This window comes from Molossus molossus, unplaced genomic scaffold (assembly GCF_014108415.1).
Source record: "Molossus molossus isolate mMolMol1 unplaced genomic scaffold, mMolMol1.p scaffold_m16_p_12, whole genome shotgun sequence".
In the NCBI taxonomy this organism is placed as follows: Eukaryota; Metazoa; Chordata; class Mammalia; order Chiroptera; family Molossidae; genus Molossus; species Molossus molossus.
Window position 1 is genome coordinate 23,763,049 of NW_023425347.1, and position 20,448 is coordinate 23,783,496.

At 39.6% G+C, this 20,448-nt stretch overlaps 1 protein-coding gene across 2 annotated transcripts in view; it reads right to left on the reverse strand.

Annotated features, from left to right (window-relative positions):
* CAP2 (cyclase associated actin cytoskeleton regulatory protein 2) overlaps positions 1-20,448 on the reverse strand; it is a 145,623-nt gene that overhangs the window by 76,880 nt on the left and 48,295 nt on the right. For both annotated transcript variants that reach the window (XM_036255980.1, XM_036255979.1), the window contains exon 4: positions 2,917-2,994. In XM_036255980.1, coding sequence (XP_036111873.1) covers positions 2,917-2,994 — 78 coding nt within the window. The remainder of the gene's footprint in view (positions 1-2,916; positions 2,995-20,448) is intronic.

Sequence of the window (20,448 nt, forward strand, 5' to 3'; positions counted from 1 at the left end):
GGAGGCACACCCTGCGGAGGTCCTCCTGCCTCAAACTCTCTTCCCTTCCCAATGCTTGAAACTCCTATGAAAGATTCCTCCTCTACTATTTTATCTCAGAGCCCTCTTACAAGTCTAAGTAAATAATTATATGAGAAATTATTTAATAACGCACCCACTAGAAAGTAAGTCACCTTGTATAGGCATGAAATGTGAGCAAGAAATAAACTGCACCAGGATTTGAAGATGTGTGTTTCTGCAGCATGACACGACTTCCTTTGGTACAGAAATGTTCGGAGAAAAAGACGTGAGGTTGATATTTGACTCCCGAGGGATTCTGTGCTTGTGGGGATCTTAGGGGGTAATATCTAAATTCTTGTTGCCCGAAGTGCAGCAACCAGCGGCAGCAGCCTCACCTTGTTAGAACCACGGATTCGTAGGCTCCACCCCGGACCCACTGATCCAGACCCCGCACTTTAACAAGATCTGCGGGTGATTCAGATGAAGATCAGTGTGAGAAGCAATGCTCTGGAGGCAGCTGGAAATGACAGTTGGAAAGACTTGAAATAAATCTGAGCTGGAGACACAACTGTGAGAGCCACAGGTTCTCAGGATGTGGTCCTTGGACTAGCAGCATCACCATCACGTGCGGGCTTTTGAGTAATGCAGATTCTTGGACTGCAACTAGGTCCTATTGAACCGAAAACTGTAAGTCTTATCAACCCTGCAGGTCGTTCTCATACATGCTGAAGTTTAGGAACCACTGCCCCAGTGGTTGAAATGATGGGAGTGACCATTCTGAAAGCAGGAAGAGGGGTGGACAGTGATAACGTTGTTCTCTGAGGAACTGTAACCTGCCTTATGATAACCTTCTTTATGATGTATCTTTTCGAATGTACATGGGGAAAATAAAGGCCTGGCCGTGGACTAGTCTGACCACAGTGGTTGTAACCTCCCAAATCTGCTTTTCTACTGAGCGGAAGTACTAGGACAGTCCTTTGGGTAAAGATGGACAGGACAAAAAGGGAGGTGGGGTCAAAACATCGCTTTGCATTTCACCTACCTGATACCGCTGGGCTTATTATGCTCAGAGCACTGTACTACGTGCTACAGGGAACACTGCCAGTCCAAGCCTTTCCTGGGTTCGAGTCCCCTGGAACAGATTCAGTCCTCTCCCGTTGATCAAGACCGCAGCAGAGTAAGGAGGGGAGCTACAGGTGTTACACCCAAGAGTCTGCAGAGCCACATGCTCAGACACACATTATTCCTGAGCGTGGCTCGTCCCAGTGCATTTTTTCATTTGTTCACTCGTTCACTTCTTCACCCAGTATTTAATGAGTGACTTTTGTGTGGAAGGTCTTCAAGGTCAATGGAGAAGCCTTTTGTTTTGTGCTTAAAGAAGGGATTGAGCCGGGCACCCGCCAGGAAAATCATGCTTCTTCCCTTCGTAGGAGAAGCTCAATGATGCACTGTTACCTCTCCTCTCACTTTAATCACAGAAAAGCCAAGCTAAGTCTGTCTTTAGAATGTATCACATTGTGATTTCCTAGTACTACTGTTCTCTTTTGCAAAGGGGGGAAAAATTGGGGATTGAGAAAGTCAAGGAGCAAAATGCATCCACAGCGGAACACAGAATGTTTCCATCCCTCCAAAGCTGTCCAGCTAGGCTGTGTGCTAACTCGTTTCCTATCAGGGGAGTGATCCATCCATCCATCCAGGTGGGGGTTGGCAGTTCTGGCTACAAATTAGAATCCCCTGATAAGCCCATGAAACTATCAAGACCAAGACCACTCCTCAGACCAATTAAACCAGAACCTCTTGGAATGAGATCCAGACACCGGTATTTAAAAAAAATTTCTGGGTGATACCACTGCACAGGCAGGGCTGGGAAGCACTGTTCCAGGGAGGGTCTAGGGTCTCAGGTGTTGGCCCTTTATGGAGCTGAGCTTCATTCCCCGAAAGTCAAAGTCCTAGTTTCCCAGGATTCTCAGCTCAACGTTTTCAATTTCAGGAGTTTGTTTTAGAATTCAAAGTGAGCTGTTAAATTTAAGCCACTGTATTATGTTGAATATTCAATTATCTTCTATATTTATATGGTTGTTACCAAAATTCAGATGTAAAATATTTAGTCAAAAGAACAATAATTTTTGTTTTCTTATTTAACAAGGAATGTTGGTAATAGATCTGCCTTTTAGCCTTTTTATACTACTTATGAAATAGAAGATAATCAAATTCATGCATAGAATATATGTATGATATATTATATACATATATAATATAATATACACATATATAAATATATATTTAAGTATAAATATATATATGATGATAGATGTGAACACTTATTTAAAAATATGTTTTCATTGATTTTTTTTTTTTTTAGAGAAAGAGGGAGAGAGAGAGAGAAACATCGATGTGAGAGAGATACATCAATAAGCTTCCTCCTGCACGCCCCCCACTGGGGGTCGAGCCCACAACCCGGGCATGTGTCCTGACGGGGAATCCAACTGGGACCTCTCAGTCCACAGGACGATGCTCAGTCCACTGAGCCACACCATCCGGGCAATGTGAACACATTTTGATAACAAAGCAGCACAAAATATGAATTATTTCGAAGTTCATAAAAGAGTAGTAATAAACACTTTCTTGATTATAAAATGGCTGTGAGAGCAGTCAAAGGAATAGGATGCAGATGACAAATGAGTTGACCTTCTAAACTGGCAATGTCACTTGTTACAGTCTGAATTCGGCCATAATAAGATTATGAAGACAGAAGAAATGTTCCATGGTCTGGCTTAGAGACAGAACCTACATGTGATGTAAATCTCATTTTCAGGTTGTCACTCACAGTGACTGGTTCTGTTGCCCCCCCCCCTTTTGTTTTAATCTCACGCTGCCCAGCTCCTAGGCAGCCCCGTCTCTCAGGGCGACTCTTACCTCTTGGGGTTGTTGGTACCGAGAGGCCATCAGAAGGAAAGCCCGCTGGGCCTGGAAAGCGCTGAGCACCATTTCTGCCTGGGAACGAAGAGGAAGAGGGAAGTTTGAATGTTGGAGCTCCTAGACAGAGTTACACGTGACCCAGAAAGTCCATTCCTAGGAAAATAAAAAAATGTGTCCATACAAAAACTTGTATATAAATGTTCTTAGTGGCATTACTCTTAACAGCCCAGATGTGGAAACAAGGAGAATGGCCATCAACTGATGAATAAATAAATGAAATGTGATATATCCATACAATGGAATGTTATTTGGCATTAAAAAGAATGGAAGTGCTGATGCATGCTACAACATGGCTGAACCTTGGCAACACTGTGCTGAGTGAATGTAGCCGATCACGAAAGACCGCATTTATGTGATTCCAATGGTATAAAATGACCAGAATAAGCCCATCCACAGGGTCTGGTGGGAGGGACAGATGGGGAGGGACTACTAATGAGGATGGGTTTCTTTTGGGGGCGATGAGAATGTTCTGGGATTAGACAGTGGTATGGTCACAACTTGGTGAGTATACTAAACACTGCTGAGTTGTACAATGTTAAAAAGTGGATGTTATGATATGTGAGTTATATCTCAACAAAGCTGTTAAAAAAATGTTTGAGCCCCAAAGTGTTTTCAAAGGGTATCTCTCTTGTCCTCTTTCATAGTGTGCCCAAATCTGTTCTATACCTTCTGGTGGAAAGATAATTGTCCCTTAAGCTATCCCCATAACAATATGAGAGTTAGTGGCTTCTTCTGGGTCCAGGAGAGATTTCAGTGCTACCTGGACTCAACTCCAGAATGGAGTTGGGTGGATGGAATTGTCTTCAAACATAGGGTATCGTATTTTTTATCCATACATATCCTCTACCCACTTTTAGCTAATTAATTCTTTAATGTTTTTAAATTAAAAAGTTACAGAAGAATACCAAGAAGAAAATAATTCCAAATACATCACCCACAAATGATAATTTTTGGCTGTTTTTTTTTGTTTGTTTTTTTTTAGTTTTTAAGAAAATTTGCACAGTTGTTTTCATAACACAAACCATGATGATTTAGAATAGGTTTTTAAATGACAAAGGTTGCAAAGATTAAAGTTTTTAAAAATACCTCACAACTTAGAAAAAATCATTATTAACATTAGCTGAACATTTAAGATACATGTAGGTGCTATTAAAAAGTATAAATTTTGCCCAGCTGATGTGGCTCAGTCGATTGAGTATCGTACCATTGGACTGAGGGGTCCTGATTCCAGGTCAGGGTACATGCCCCAGTTGGAGGCTTGATCCCCAGTAGGAGGTGTGCAGGAGGCAGCTGACTGATGTATCTCTCTCACATCAATGTTCTCTCTCACTAAAAAAAAAAAATCAATAAAAAAATCTTTTAAAAGTATAAATTTAATTGTAATCGAATAGTAGAGATGAAAGAGAAATAATTTATAAACTTCAAAGAAAAGTTTCTGCACTATAATATTTATGCCTTAAATGATCATTCTAAGGTAAAAAAAAAAAAAAGCAAAATATGAGATTGGAATAATTATTTGTGGCACTTTAAGGCACATGATAAATTTTAGGGAGTATTGATTGGGAATCAGTAGGGAAAGATGAAAACATAAGTACTTTCTCACTTCTATCTTTTGTCCCCTATCTTCCATAGTTTTAGTGGTTGTTTTTTTTAACCCAATTGATAGCATTCATATTCTCCCTGCAATATTAATTCCCATAGTTGTTTAGGATTAGTTCTATATTTAAATATACCTAGTGGTTCTCCCTGGCCATTTTACTACAACTTCTCCATTTCTGAGTTACTTCGATGTTTTTATTGGCTAAACTCTCATTATCCAGTACTTTCTTCGAAAAAGTCTCAAGGTTGCTTTAGCTCTTTAGGATTAAGCCGGTCTCCCTGCTGTCTTCATATTTCACAACATCTTGGCTGGATAGAACATCCTTGGGTCTTTCTCTCCATTTTCAGATAGCCAGCTTGGATTTTTCCTTCCTCGTAGGAAATTGACTTTTTGTGGTTAGACATCTGAAGAATTATTTCTTTATCCTTGGAGTTTAAGAGCTTAAACAGATGTTTAGGTTTAGGTTTAGGTTTTGAGCATTCCATATTATATTTCCTGGAATAGATGTGGTCCTTCGTTTCTGGGAAATTTTCTTCTATTTTCTCAATATTCCTTCTACTTCATTTGTTAGAATCCCTATTCAGGGACTCCCATTATACTCCTCGGATTGTAAGATATTTGAATGTCTCCATATCTTTTAGTTTCTTTCTCTGCCTTTAATTTCCTTATCTGTCATCTGTATTTACTGTGATTATATGAATACTTTTCTACTGTTAGTAACTAGATTTTCAACAGGATTTCTTATATATGTTAATGTTTCTATTTACATGATTTCTACATTAATGTTATTTTTGTTCTTGATTTGTTAGACTTTCAGTTTTTCTTTTCATTTCATTCTTATTGTTTTAGCACCTTGCTTTACACTTAAAAAAATACATTCATACTCTTACTAAGTTCTGAGAATATGTTATATTCTTATTAAACCATTGTAAGCAATCCATTTCTGTTTCTTTCTTCCTTTCTTTTCCTTTTTTTTTTTTTTTCGAGAGAGAGGAAGGGAGAGGGAGAGAGAGATAGAAACATTGATGAGAGAGAACATTGACTGGCCGCTTCCTGCATGCCCCCCATTGCAGATTGGGCCCACGACTTGGGCATGTGCCCTGACCGGGAATCGAACCAGAGACCTCTTGGTGCATGGACTGATGCTCAACCACTTGCCAAACTGGCCAGGCCCATGTCTGTTTCTTTCTTTTTTTTGGTACATGCCCCTAGCAGAAACCAAACCCGGGACTCTCTGGTCCGCAGGCTGATGCTCCAACCGCTGAGCCAAACCGGCCAGGGCCCATGTCTGTTTCTTAAGTATTGTTTTCTTTGAGGGCTAGTCTGTCTTTCCTCTGCATGCTGTGTTCTTTTCTGACACACTATGTAGCAGCCATGGAGTGATTCCTTGAGCCTTTTGCCACTGTATCAGAGGTCAGTTACTTTTCCCTCTCAAGCGACAGTTCGAGGGCTAATTGGCTTGTGTTGTCCCTACTCTTTGAGGGCCTGATGGAATGGGGGGGAGGGAAAGGGAGAGTTCAGCTATCCAGTCTTTATTTGAGAATTTGGGTGCTCATTCCTCTGGAAATACGTTAAATGTCCTGTATCAGGATTCATTCACCTACTTGAAACATAGGCCATCCTGATGAAGATTTTAGATCATTTCTACACTGCAGAAGCCGGACATGAAGCCTTTACATATACACAGGGAAGCACTTCCATGGTTTTCATTATATTTTCCTCTCCTGATTTTACCTTTGTTAAAGGTATGTTTTTAAGGGGGTGGGGAATAGAGATAGAGGCAGGAACCAAAGTCTGCTTGGCCATCAGTTACCATAAAGTATTGCTTTAGGTTATGGCTTTCTTGTTTAGTTCCTATCAGTGAATTTTTAAAAAACCTGTTTTCCCCTCATTTTTGAGAAGGGAAAAATTCTGATTTAGTTGCATTTGGTCATAAATTTAGATTTTTTTTATCCTTGTTGATTTCATCTTTAATCTCATCCTTGTTATCTTCACATCTGTTTTGGGTCAGTTTCTATCTTTCTGTCTTCTTGGATAATGGCTTACATCTCTGAGAAACAGGTAAGAACTAGTTTGATACATTTCCAAAAACATAACTAGAATAGCAGCAATAGGATTCGGTTAATTTCATCCCCATGTCAATCAATATCAGACAATTTTCTGGGCTGGAAGGGTAAATGTGTTAGCTAACTGGGAAATGACTAGTTTTTGTCATTCTACTTCATTATCATGTTTTGGTATCTGACAAATTTTCTAAAATATTTACTGAACTCTTGTTTCTAACTTTTCTTGTTGTTTTTCACCCAGTGATTTTTTTTCCTACTGAGAAATGCTTGAAATCAAACCAAAATTAGTGGATCATTTATTTGAAAATCACAAATTCAGTCATCATCAGTATAACAGATTAAGTCTCATAAATGTTTAAATGAGGGTATAGTTCCCATTTTGGAATACACCATCTCCTCTTCTCTTTGTTCTGGTCTCTGATTGCTGGGATTATATTGGAAGGAACAGAGGATTTTTAAATTTTACTGGAGGTCATTATGACCCTATAAATGGGAAGCTCTGAACTGCATGACTGTTTACCCGTGTATCAAAACCTGTATTTTCAGTGATTCAGAAGGACTGTTGTTGCCTGTAACAACCACAATTCCAAAGAGAAAGCTCTGAAGTACAACTTTCCATAACTTGGATATAAATGAAATAATTGCACTTCTCCCAGCAACAATAATTTGGAGGTATTGTCCTCATCTATGAAAAGCCTTGCAGAGTCGACTGAATTATAGTTGCTGTGGGAACAGTAATTTGGGATCGCCTGACTTCTGTAGTTAAAATTGCAGCTCAGAAGTAACATTAACAATATTTTTGTACTTATCCCAAGATGAACACTATCATTAGCCTGTTTTACTTTCTCTAGAAACATTTAGCCTGTTGCTAATAGAGCAGTTTTCTGGTGGGTCAGATTAGTGAAGATGGCCAATTTCATTAATTAGTCTCTCCCACAATGGCCTCTCACTCAACAACACGGGCGGAGGTTGGAGCAGAGAAGGCTGAATATCTAGACATCCGCTTCCATGTTCCCTTTCACTTTGCTTGTGCAGACAGATCTTTCTGAGGATTCAGCTATGTGCTTCTTACTGCTCTCTGGAACTCTGGCAGAATCAGCAGACTCTAAACCATATTCATTTTTAACCTCTTCGGCCCACGTTTCAAAGGATTTTTATTCCATCTTTGAGATATTCTAATCCATCTGCTTCTTGCTTCTGGAAAGTTCCATGAGTTCCCTCAACCAGACAGTATCCTATTTAAGAGGAATTTTACTGAACCTGCTGAGTTCTGATAACTTGAAAGGGAGAATTTGGCTCACTCAGTTCAAAACATTGTGAAAGAAAAGGCCAAACGTAGGGATTTTCAGTAATGACAAATAATTGAGGGTTTTTGCTGAGTTTGTCCGTCACACACGGGCAGGGCTCAGAGAGCCTCAGCGGCCTTTGTGGGTAAAAATGTGCCTCTATCTGCCGGTGAGCACGTGTGTGCAGAGAGCAAAGGGACAGTCTTGGTAAGAGTCAAGGCTGTGTATTTCATTTGAACACTATCAGTTATCACTTAGGTTCTTGGACAGATTGGTTGGTGGGCCACCTTGTTCTGTGGTTTTCGGGGAGAGAGTAGGAGAATGAATTTCACTATCAGTTTAAAATAAGCCTGGGACAAGCAGACATGAGCTGAATTTGACTTATTTTCAGTCCATCCCCTCGGGAGAGAGCTGGCTCCCTGCGGAAGCTGCGTCTCTGAATACTTATCAATGCTTTGCATGGTTTAATCAGGAAAGCTATGGGCTGCTGAGTACCCCGCAGATGACAAAATGAACAGGTGCCACAGGGGGAAGGGCCTAGGCAAGACTTGAAGGAGATGCACAAACATCCAGCGAGGGTGCCTGTGCTGAAGGCGTTTCCAGGTTTTCTGAAATTGCGTCAGCCCTCTTCATGGGAACCAGACAGAGAAAGGAAGGGGCTTCTCCTTCGCTGACTAAGGTCAGGGGAATGGGTGCCATTTGTGGGCCCTGGGAAGGCCCCTGTCTGTCTATGCCACCCCCACATTCCTTCCCAATTAGTCTGTCAACGCTCTATATTTCATAATTAGAAATTGTATTTTTAGATCTTACTCTGTAGGGGCCTCACAAAGAAGTCCCTTGAGTTGCAGCCGCTAAAAAGATAATGAGGGATCTGATAGATGAAAGCAAGACGGGAAAATGGGCCGACAAAGAGAGGTGATGGGATACCACAGACAAATCTCACCTACTTCACAATTTTGCTTAAAACAAGAATGAAGATGCCTAATTTTGTGGACATGAACGTAAGCACTGACCAAACGAGATTGAAGATGCCTAATTTTGTGGACATGAACATAAGCACTGACCAAATTCTGACTATGAAAGGCACCTGGGTTGGCATATGAAGAACCACGAAGAAGGCTCACGCCAGGGGATCTCAACCTTGAGTGTGCATTATAGCCACTTGGAGGGTTTATTAAAACACATTGTTGAGTCCCATCCCCATAGTTTTAGTGGGCTCAAGAGTTTACACTTCTAACAAATGCTGTTTGCTATAATCACTTCTTAGATCCAAAAGAATTTTTTTGTTGTTGATTCTTTTAGATTTTCTACATAGATGACGATGATGTCATCTGCAATAGAAGACAATTTTACATCTTCCTTCCCAATTTGTGTACTTTAAAATTTTTTTTTCTTGCCCAACTGCATTAGCAAGAACTTCCAGTATGGTGGTGAAAAGGCACATCCTTGCCTTCTGTCCAATATTGGTGGGAAAGCTTCAACTTTCTTTTCTTTTATTTATTTTTTTAAAAATTATTTTTGTTATAGATGTTTCTCCTCCCCACCCCCCACTGATTCCTCCCTCCCACTCCCTCCCCACCCTGTCCCCAGCTTTGTTGTCCATGTCTATTCATGCACACATGCATATAAGTTCTGTGGTTTATCTCTCCCCTACCAACCCCTCTTGTAGGGGTTGTCAGTCTGTACCCTCCTTCCACGTCTATGGGACTACCCCATTCCTCAGACTGTTATGTTTATTATATTCCACAAATAAGTGAGATCATATGATACTTGTCTTCCTTTGTTTGGCTTGTTTCACTTAGGATAATACTATCCAGGTCCCTTCATGTCATCTCAAAGGATAAGAGATCTTTCTTACAGCTGCATAGTACTCCATTTTGTATATGTACCACGTTTTTTTATCCATTCGTCTACTGATGGACATTTGGGCTGTTTCCAGATCTTAGCTATTGTAAATAGTGCTGCTATAAACATGGGGGTACATATATTCTTTCAGATTGGTGTTTCAGGCTTCTTAGGGTAATATTCCTAGAAGTGGGATCACTGGGTCAAATGGAAGTTCAATTTTTAATTTTTTGAGGTAACACCATAGTGTTTTCCATACTGGCTGCACCAGTCTGCATTCCCACCAGCAGTGTACTAGAGTCCCCTTTTCTCCACACCCTCACCAACACTTGTTGTTTATTAATTTGTTGATGGTGGCCATTCTAACAGGTGTGAGGTGATACCTCATTGTTGTTTTAATTTGCATCTCTCTGATGATTAGTGATGTTGAGCATTTCTTCATATGTCTCTTAGCCATTTGTATGTCCTGTTTGGAGAGGTGTCTATTTAGTTCCTCTGCCCATTTTTTAAATTGCATTCTTTGTCTTCCTTTTGTTGAGTTGTATGAGCACTCTCTATATATTGGAAATTAACCCCTTATCTGATATATTATTGGTAATTATGCTCTCTCATACAGTTGGTTGTCTTTCCATTTTGATGATTGTATCTTTTGCTGTGAAGAAGCTTTTGAGTTTAATGTAGTCCCATGTGTTCATTTTCTCCTTTGTTTCTGTTGCCTTAGGTGATGCATCAGTGAAAATTCTGCTGCATATGATGTCTGAAATTTTGTTGCCTACAATTTCTTCTAGGATTTTTATAAATTCATGAGTCACATTTAAGTCTTTTATCCATTTTGAATTTATTCTTGTGTATGGTGTAAGTTGATGGTCTGGTTTCATTTTTTTGCATTACTCCATTATATGCTCTTGCCACCTTTGTCAAATATTAATTGAGCATAATGTTTTGGGTACATTTCTCTGTTCTCTGTTCTATTGCATTTATCTATGTGCCTGTTCTTGTGCCAGTACCAGGCTGTTTTGATTACAGTAGCTTTGTAGTATAACCTGATGTCCGGCATTGTGATCCCGCCTACTTTGTCCTTCTTTTTCAAGATTGCTGTGGCTATTCAGGGTTGGTTTTGGTTCCATATGAACTTTTGAAGTATTTGTTCTAGTTGTGTGAAGTTTGTCATTGGTATTTTGATGGAGATTGCATTGAATCTATAGATTGCTTTGGGTAGTATGGACATTTTAATGATGTTAATTCTACCAATCCATGAACAAGGTATATGCTTCAACTTTTTTATATCTTCCTCTATTTTTTTTTTTTTCCAATGACTTGTGGTTTTCTGTGAAGAGGTCCTTTACTTCTTTGGTTAAGTTTGTTTCTAGGTATCTTAATCTTTTTGCTGCAATGGTAAATGGCATTGTTTTTTTAGTTTCTCTTTCTGTGAGTTCATCATTGGTGTATAAGAATGCTGTCAATTTCTTGATGTTAATTTTGTATCCTGCTACTTTGCCAAAATCACTTATTAAGTTTAGTAGATTTTTTATGGAGTCTTTAGGGTTTTGTATATATAATATCATCTCATCTGCAAATAATGACAGTTTCATTTCCTCCTTTCCAATTTGGATCCCTTTTATTTTTTATTCATGTCTGATTGCTGTGGCTAAGACTTCCAGTACTATGTTAAATAAAAGTGGCAAAAGTGGGCATCCTTGTCTTGTTCCTGTTCTTAAGGGAAACGCTTTTAGGTTTTGTCCATTGAGTATGATGTTGGCTGTAGGTCTTTCATATATGGACTTTATTATGTCGAGATATGATTCCTCTATTCCCAAATTGCTGAGCGTTTTTATCAGAAATGGGTGCTGGATTTTGTTGAATGCTTTTTCAGCATCTATTGATATGATCATATGATTTTTATCTTTCATTTTGTTTATGTGGTGTATCACATTTATTGATTTGTGAATATTGTACCAGCCTTGCATCCCTGGTATGAATCCCACTTGGTCATGGTGAATAATTTTTTTGATGTATTTCTGGATCCGATTTGCTAGTATTTTGTTCAGGATATTGGCATCTATGTTCATCAGAGATATTGGCCTGTAGTTTTCTTTCTTTGAAGTGTCTTTATCTGGTTTTAGAATTAGAATTATGCTGGCCTCATAAAACGAGTTTAGAAGTCTTCCTTCTTCTTGAATTTTTTGAAATAGTTTGAGGAGAATGGGTGTTAGTTCTTTGAATGCTCAGTAAAACTCTTCCATGAAGCCGTCTGGGTCTGGGCTTTTGTGTGCTGGGAGAGTCTTGATTACATCTTCAATTTCCTTCATTGTTATCGGTCTGTTCAAATTTTCTATCTTTTCCCAGTTCAATTTTGGGAGACTGTGTGTTTCTAGAAATTTGTCCATTTTGCTTAGATTGTCCAATTTGTTGCCATATAATTGTTCATAATATTTGTTAACAATTCTTTGTATTTCGGTGGTGTCAGTTATCATGTCTCCTCTTTCATTTCTGATTTTGTGTACTTGGGTTCTCTTTGTTTCTTGGTGAGTCTAGCTTAGCGTCCATCAATCTTGTTTATCTTTTCAAAGAACCAGCTCTTTGTTTCATTGATCCTTTGAATTGTTTTTTTTGGTCTCCATGTTGTTAATTTTTGCTCTGATCTTTACTATTTCCTTCCTTCTACTTGCTCTGAGGTTTTCTTTTTGTTTGCTTTCTAGTTCTTTAAGTTGTGAGGTTAGGTAGTCAATTAGAAATTTTTCTTGTTTCTTGAGGTGGGCCTGTAGTGCTGTGAACTTTCCTCTCAGAACTGCTTTTGCTGCATCCCATAGATATTGTGTTGTTGTGTGTTCATTTTCATTGGTTTCCAGGAAGTTTTTAATTTCTTCCTTGATCTCCATGGTAACACATTCATTGTTCAATAACATGCTATTTAGCCTCCATGTTTTCAAAAGTCTTTGCATGTTCTTGTTGCAATTGATTTCTAGTTTCATGCCATTGTGATCTGAGAAGATGCTTGATATGATTTCAGTCTTCTTGAACTTGTAGAGACTTAGTTTATGCCCTAACATGTGGTCTATCTTTGAGAATGACCCTGCTCACTTGAGAAGAATGTGAATTCTGCAGTATTGGGGTGTAATTCTCTGTAGATATCTATTAAATCCATTTGATCAAGTGCTTCATTTAGAGTCTGTGTTTCCTTGTTAATTTTTTGTCTAGAGGATCTATCCAGTGATGTCAGTGGGGTGCTGAAGTCTCCTGCTATAATTGTATTGATGTCAATTTCTCCTTTGAAGTTCTCTAGAAGATTTTTAATATATTTTGGTGCTCCTAAATTGGGTGCATATATGTTTACCAAGGTTGTATCTTCCTGTTGAATAAATTTTTTTCAATATTAGATAGTGATCTTCTTTGTCTCTAGTTATGGCCTTCATTTTGAAATCTAATTTATCAGATATGAGTATTGCTACCCTAGCTTTTTTTCCCTTTCTGTTTGATTGTAAAAATTTTTTTTCCATCCCTTCACTTTCAACCTATGTGGGTTTTTTGTTGTGAGGTGGGTCTCTTGTAAACAACATATATGTGAGTCATGCTTTCTTATCCAGTCAGCTACTCTGTGTCTTTTTATCAGAGAATTCAAACCATTTACATTTAAGGTGATTATTGACATGTGCTTATTTATTGCCATTTTTGTTTAGTGTGTTTATATTTTTCTTCCTATTTCTTCTACTAATTACAGCAGTCCTTTTAGTGCTAATATATTCCCTTAGCCTTTTTTTTGTCTGGGAAACTCTTTATTTGACTTTCTATTTTGAATGATAGTCTTGCTGGATAGAGTAGTCTTGGATTCAGATCCTTGTTCTTCATGACCTTGATTATTTCATGCCATTCCCTTCTGGCCTATAGTGTTTCTGTTGAGAAGTCAGATGATAGCCTTATGGGGATTCCTTTGTAGGTAACCTGTTGCTTTTCTCTTGCTGCTTTTAGGATTCTCTTTTTGTCTTTAATTTTGGCATTTTAATTATTATGTATCTTGGTGTGGGCCTGTTTGGGTTTTTCTTACTTAGGGCTCTCTGTGCTTCTTGAACTTAAATGCCTTCTTCCTTCACCAAGTTAGAAATATTTTCTGTCACCATTTCTTCAAATATATTCTTTAACCCTTGCCCATTTTCTTCCTCTTTGGGGACTCCTATGATGTGAATGCTATTGCGTTTCCAGTTGTCCCACAGTTCTCTTAAGCTGTCTTCCTGTTTTTTAATTGTCTGTTCATTTTGGTTTTCTGATTGGCTGATTTTTTTCTACCCTGTCTTCTAATTCACTGATCTGGTTCTCAGCTTCCTCTAATCTGCTGGTCAGTCCTTCCAGTGTGTTCTTTATTTTTGTTATGTCATTCTTCATTTCCACCTGGTTGATTTTCAATGTTTCTATATTTTTACTTATGGTGTTGATGTTCTTAATCATGTTGTTGAGCTTCCTCAAGATCATGGCTCTGAACTCTACCTCTGATACCTTGCTTAACTGCATTTCATTTATTTCATCTTCGATAAAGTTATCTTGTTCTTTCATTTGGGATTTGTTTCTTTGTTTCACCATTTTGGCTATCTCAGTGGGTTTTGGAGCCTGCAAAATTTTCCCTGTGGGTATTGGTGTTCTTCTGTCTGTGGCTCCCTTTACTGGGTTCGGATGAGCCTGGGAAGGCCCACGTTAAACACCACTGTCAAGTCTTACTTTCCTGTGTAGATTTGCAAGCCCAGGAAAGGTCAGTTATCATCTAGCTTTTTGCCTGGAGGCTATTAGTCTCAGTTACTCAGGGCCTTGGAATGTAGCCCTAGTGTTCTGCATAAGAGGATTTCCAGAGGGTGGGATAGATGCTGGTTGTTAAGGAGCCTCAATTTGCATTTCTTTGCCTCACTTGGAAGGGGCTCAATCTCCGAGGAATGGGCTGCTGCTTCTCCCCACAGCTCTGGGAAGGAGAAAGCTGGCCACTGTCCTTTGTGGACACGAATCAGCAAAAAACCTGAGCGCCCTCCAAATCCCAGGTGTCCCTACAGAGTTCCAGTCCAGTCTGCCCTCCCTCTGCCAGAGCTCCAGGTGAGTGGCTATAGCCAATTCAGTGCTCTGTCCCAGCTCTCTGCACTGTGGAGCAGGATTTGGTATTTTATTCCCGAGAGCGCTGCTCACAGCTTAGACTGCTGCTGTCTGTGGGCTCCCAGCCTGCCACCCTCTAGTGCCTCTACAAATCCTACCAGTGTTTCTGGTTATATGGTCCTGTCCTGCTGCTTTTCTGTTCCTTTTTTCTGACGATATGTCTTTATTTTAGTTGTAATTCCTGTTTGGTCCTGAGCAATCGTCTGTGTTGCTTCCATTCACTCCGCCACCATTTTTTCTCTCCCCCTTTCTTTAATGAGAAAATACTCATTCCATTTTAATTTTCAGACTTTGGAACTACCATCTCAGTTTCATCCTCTTGGCGACAGAGCATCGCCCTGTTAACCTGCCTTTGACGTAAATATGTAGACTTGTAGATAAGGGGGGGCGGGTGGTTATGAACACCTGTGTGGGAGGGGCTTAGGAGCAGCTACCTGGTGGAGAGGATGGCGGGACTGTGATGGCGGAGAGGGGTCACTCAGAGGCTCTATTATTAACACTATTTCTACCTGGAATGTTCCTGTTCGTTAAAAATGGCAAAGTTCTCTAAAGATGCTTTTATCCTTACAAAATGAGATTTTATTTTTTGTGCGTATCATGGTTATTTTTATCATATTTATCTGGGGATGTTTGGAAGGGTTTATGAAGATTATTGGGGTGGGTGAAGCTAAAACACTACCTAAACTGCTTCTCTATGCCATCACAGCCAAGAATAAAATACAAGTACATAATGTATCTTCACTATGACTTCTTTGGTTCCCATGGACTTCTGCCAATTTTGCATGGTAAGTTTGGGAAAGGGCTCTCTTTCTTCTCAGTGTGCCAACAGAAAAAGTCACAAGAAGCCAGAATTACCATTAGCAAAGAAACTGGTACATCTGCTTGTCCTAAAACTTGTTCTGAGGGCAAAATCTATTTCGTCAGCAACATAGTCTAAAGCTAAAAGTTAAGAAATGAGAAATCAGATTGATTGCTATTTGTTGCTGAACCTGGAACTGCCACCCAGAAGGGGCACCTTTGCTTGCTCTGTAATTGGCCCCATCATTTCGGTTAGCATCTTAATATCTCACCTGGACTACCTGAACCGAGCCAGTGCTTGGCACTTGGCACATGTCACTCACATATGGCCAGCACATGTTATGGTGTTGATTGTATCTTATTGAGGAGAAAGCAGGATTTTAAGCACTGTCCTTATGAAATAAGTAAATCATGATATCAATGGCAGTTCTTTATCAGTGGTGGGATTATAAGCGGTTTTTGTTCTCTTCAAGTCTATTGTCAATTTTCCTACATCATACATTTAAATTTTATTATCAGAAAAAATATTTCAAAGATATAACTGAGTGAAATAGAAGTTCATTGATTAATTTCATAAACAAAAAGTATTTTCTGAGTATTTACTGTGAGCCTAGGGGCTACGAGGTATAAATCAGGGGGAAGAAGTCATGAACACAGTGAACCATCAGTGGACATGAATGATAAGTAATAAGGTCCCAGCTGTATGGAACAGACGACCAACATCCACTCTTGTAAAAAAATGGACGGCTGATAAAATGATTAAAAAGTTAAATTTTCCCATGTGGTTGGCTTGACAAAACACAAGAAGCATTCTCATTTAAAAAAGGAATGTATTCTTTTTGGAAGAAAAGAATTCCCTCTTTCTGGAACCCAGGAAGCACAGTGGTTGGTGTCCAGTGATTTCTAAACATCGTTCTCAACACCATGGTTCTCTGCGGTTCCAAACAGCAGGGTTGCCTGGAGCCTATGACTCAGCTACGGCTGCCTTTTTGAAGGATCCAGTGTGCACACAATTTACATCTAAATTTACAGTCTCACTAGGGAAAGGAAGCAGTAATGTCACACTCCACTTACTTAAAAATATGTTGGCAGCGCTCCATTAAATCATAAAGACAAGTTAATTTAAAGACTCTGGCCTGCTCAAATACCAACCAAGTCCCAGTCAACTTCAGGCTCTGCCTTAGCCAAAACATACATCAAAAGGGCAATAATTTTTTTTTTTTTTTTTTTTTTTTTTATCCTCACCTGAGGACATTTTTCCATTTTTTGTTCAGGTAGAGTGGGAGGGAGAGAGAGGAACAGAGAGAGAGAGAGAGAGAGACATCGATGTGAAGGGACACATCGAGTGGCTGCCACCCGCACGACTGACCAGAGCCGGGGACAAACTGCAACCGAGGTACATGCCCTTAGCGGGAACCGAACCCAGGTCTCTCAGGACCGCAGGCTGGCGCTCTAACCGCTGAGCCAAACCGGCCAGGGCAAAAGGGCAATAATTTTATATTAGGTAATTGTTATAAATTAGTATATTTACTAGCTGTACAGTTGATTGTTGTTGTTTTTTTCAACGATGCCACTCTCATTGGAAGAGAAGGGAGACGTGCTTATTGAATACAGCTAAATAGTTTTGCAGTCTGGAAAGGAAAGATGAGCAGGTAGATTGAGAATGTCAATGTTAGACTCCTAGACACATTTTATAAAAAAAATAATCATTCAGGAACTGATAATAAAAGAGGTTTATTCTTCATTAATAGGACTGTTGCCTTGGCAACTTCTAGCTCACATAGTATTTACAACAGCCTCCGTGCACTGTTCTGACACTAAAGAACAGCCCCGATGTGTCCTTTCTACACCCGGGCCTGGAATTTCCATTATGTATCACAGCTGCACTATTGGTCCTAGTGACCTCAACACCCAACCAACTCCACCCAAAACATGTCATATCCAGCCCCAAACAGGCAATTTAAACCAATTTCCTGGTAAATTAATTGATAGAAGGTAGAACTGATAAATGGTTTTCTTGCAAAACAGATGATTTATATAGGGAGATGTAGCTTTATTTTCCTGCTCATCCAGCAGAGGGCTAAGTATTTTTAAACAAGCAATGTCATGAATATTAATATGTATTCAAAGCATTTCCCTAAAATTCTTATTTCTTAGTCTGTAATTATCACCACATAGCCTAAAGCACGTGTAGACACTGTGAGTGTACGAATTAGTATGTGTGTGTGGGAGAGAGGGTGGGGGAACAATAGATATTAGGGAGCTCTTGCCATCAACATAGCACACTTTCCATTCTAGGGATTCTAGGAATTTGCCTTGAGGAAATAACCATACAATAAGAAATAACGTTGGTAGAAGAAAATGCCTGCGATTTTATTCCTAATAGGGGAAAATATGAAAATGTCAAATGCCACTAATTTTTAAAATAATGGTAAATAATACTAGATGACTATTATTGCAGGAAAAAGACCATACTGAGGATGAGGAGGAGCCCAGTATGCTTCCTTTCAGGGTCACACCCGGGGGACTCCCTTACCTGGGTCCTGCATTTGTGTATGTACATTATCTCACCTACATGCGATTTCAACTGTGTAAATCAATTATGGTGTAAACATACAACAGAATACTATGTCATCATTAAAAATAATAATGTAGCCCTAGCCGGTTTGGCTCAGCGGTTAGAGTGATGGCCTGCGGTCCTGAGAGACCCGGGTTTGGTTCCTGCTAAGGGCATGTACCTCGGTTGCAGTTTGTCCCGGCCCTGGTCGGTTGTGTGGGTGGCAGCCACTCGATGTGTTCTTTTCTTTTCTTTTTTTTTTTTTTTAGGTAGAGTGGAAGGGAGAGAGAAACATCGATGTGAAAGGGACACATCGAGTGGCTGCCACCCGCACGACCGACCAGGGCCGGGGACAAACTGCAACCGAGGTACGCGCCCTTAGCGGGAACCGAACCCGGGTCTCTCAGGACCGCAGGCCGACGCTCTAACCGCTGAGCCAAACCGGCCAGGGCCGATGTGTTCTTTTCACATCGATGTTTCTCTCTCTCTCTCTGTTCCTCTCTCTCCCTCCCACTCTACCTGAACAAAAAATGGAAAAATGTCCTCGGGTGAGGATAAAAATAATAATAATAATAATAATAATGTAGACCTCAACTTATTGACATGGAAAGATGCTCAGAATATATGGACTAACTTAAATAATCAGGGTACAAAAAGAGAATGTGCAGAAAGTTTGCAAAATCTATGATAATAATAACCAATTACTGTACTTAAAAAACCCCAATCTAGGACTCTTCTAAAAAATTAATTGTTGCAGTTTATATTGTAAAAGATCAAATAATTTGAAATAATTAAAAACAGCGAGCATTTCTTAAGGCATAGAATAGGAAAAAAAAGAACACACCATTGTATAAGTCCATTGGCTTTTCTGACAGGTATGAATATTGTCACAAGTTTGTATTCTGAACAAAACTATTCTAAATTAACTTCATTTTCAAATTCAATCATTGTGTAGTTACAAAGCATTTGGCAGACTGGCCCCTCTCCAAATCTCTAATTTGTTTTTCTAACACTTAAGGAAATCTAAAGCATTTTATCAACATGTTTAAACCAAATCTTCAGGTTTAGGAAGCTAGAACTGCATCATGGTTGATGAGTCTTGGGTCTACACAAGGAAAGAATAGTTGGCTGTTCCAAGTTCACTCTGAAATGCTTGAGGCAACAGGTACTCCTTGTTCTAGAATGCACTGTAACACCAAGCCTTGTCCTTCCACTGTGTACCTGAAGCTAGTCTGTTATTTAACTGTCATGCATATACACATATGCCTCATGCCTCCCAGTAGGTAATGCGTGCTTGAGGACTAGACCAGGGTGCCTATGTAAAAGGGCCGTTATTACAACAGAAGCTCATCAACTACTGCTCAGTAACGAGTGACTTAAATGATTGGAAAGCAGTACGGTGTAGCAGAGAACCTGTGAGCTTCAGATCTTCAGAGAGGCTTGAGATAGAATCTAGTTCTTCCCCTCACTAGCTGCATGGTCGTAAGCAAGTTACCCAACCTCTCTGAGTCTTGGCTTCTTTTTCTGGCATGTTACCTACCTAGGAGTTCTCCTAATATTTGAGTAAAGCAATGTTTGTCGATAGCTGGCAAAGTGCCTGACACACAGCAGGCCCTCAATAAATGTTAGTTTTCTTTCCCCTTCTTTGTAATGGCCTCTCTTACTAATACAGAAAATGAAAATAAGGCAGGGAAATAAAGTTGATCTCTAGTGATGATAAAATTGAACTGTGAACCAGATTTTGTTCCTTCAACAATCATATCTACCAAACATCAATTCATCTACACTGAGATCTTACTAGGAACATTCAACTCATGAAAAGTCCTTGCTGAAACCATGGTTCCCCAAGTCCCCATGAACTCCCAGGCAGCTTGGACCCCTGACCACCAGGGTTCCCTGCAGCTGAGCTTCATGGGATCACACCACCTGGTACCTGCATTTTCTCTCTTGTCTTTTGCTGCTCAGTGAACTCTCTTCCAAGGTTTTTTTCTTAAAGGACCAAATATCCCCCCCCCCCCATCTAGTGATAACAGTTAACACATGATTGTTGTCAGAAATTCAAAAGACATGGATGTTTAGGAAGTAGGTCCTCCCACTGAAAATGATCATTGTCAGCAGTTCGATGAGTACTGTTCCAGTCTTCATTTTTAATAAAGAGAACCTTTCTTAAGTATGTATATGATCTCTGTG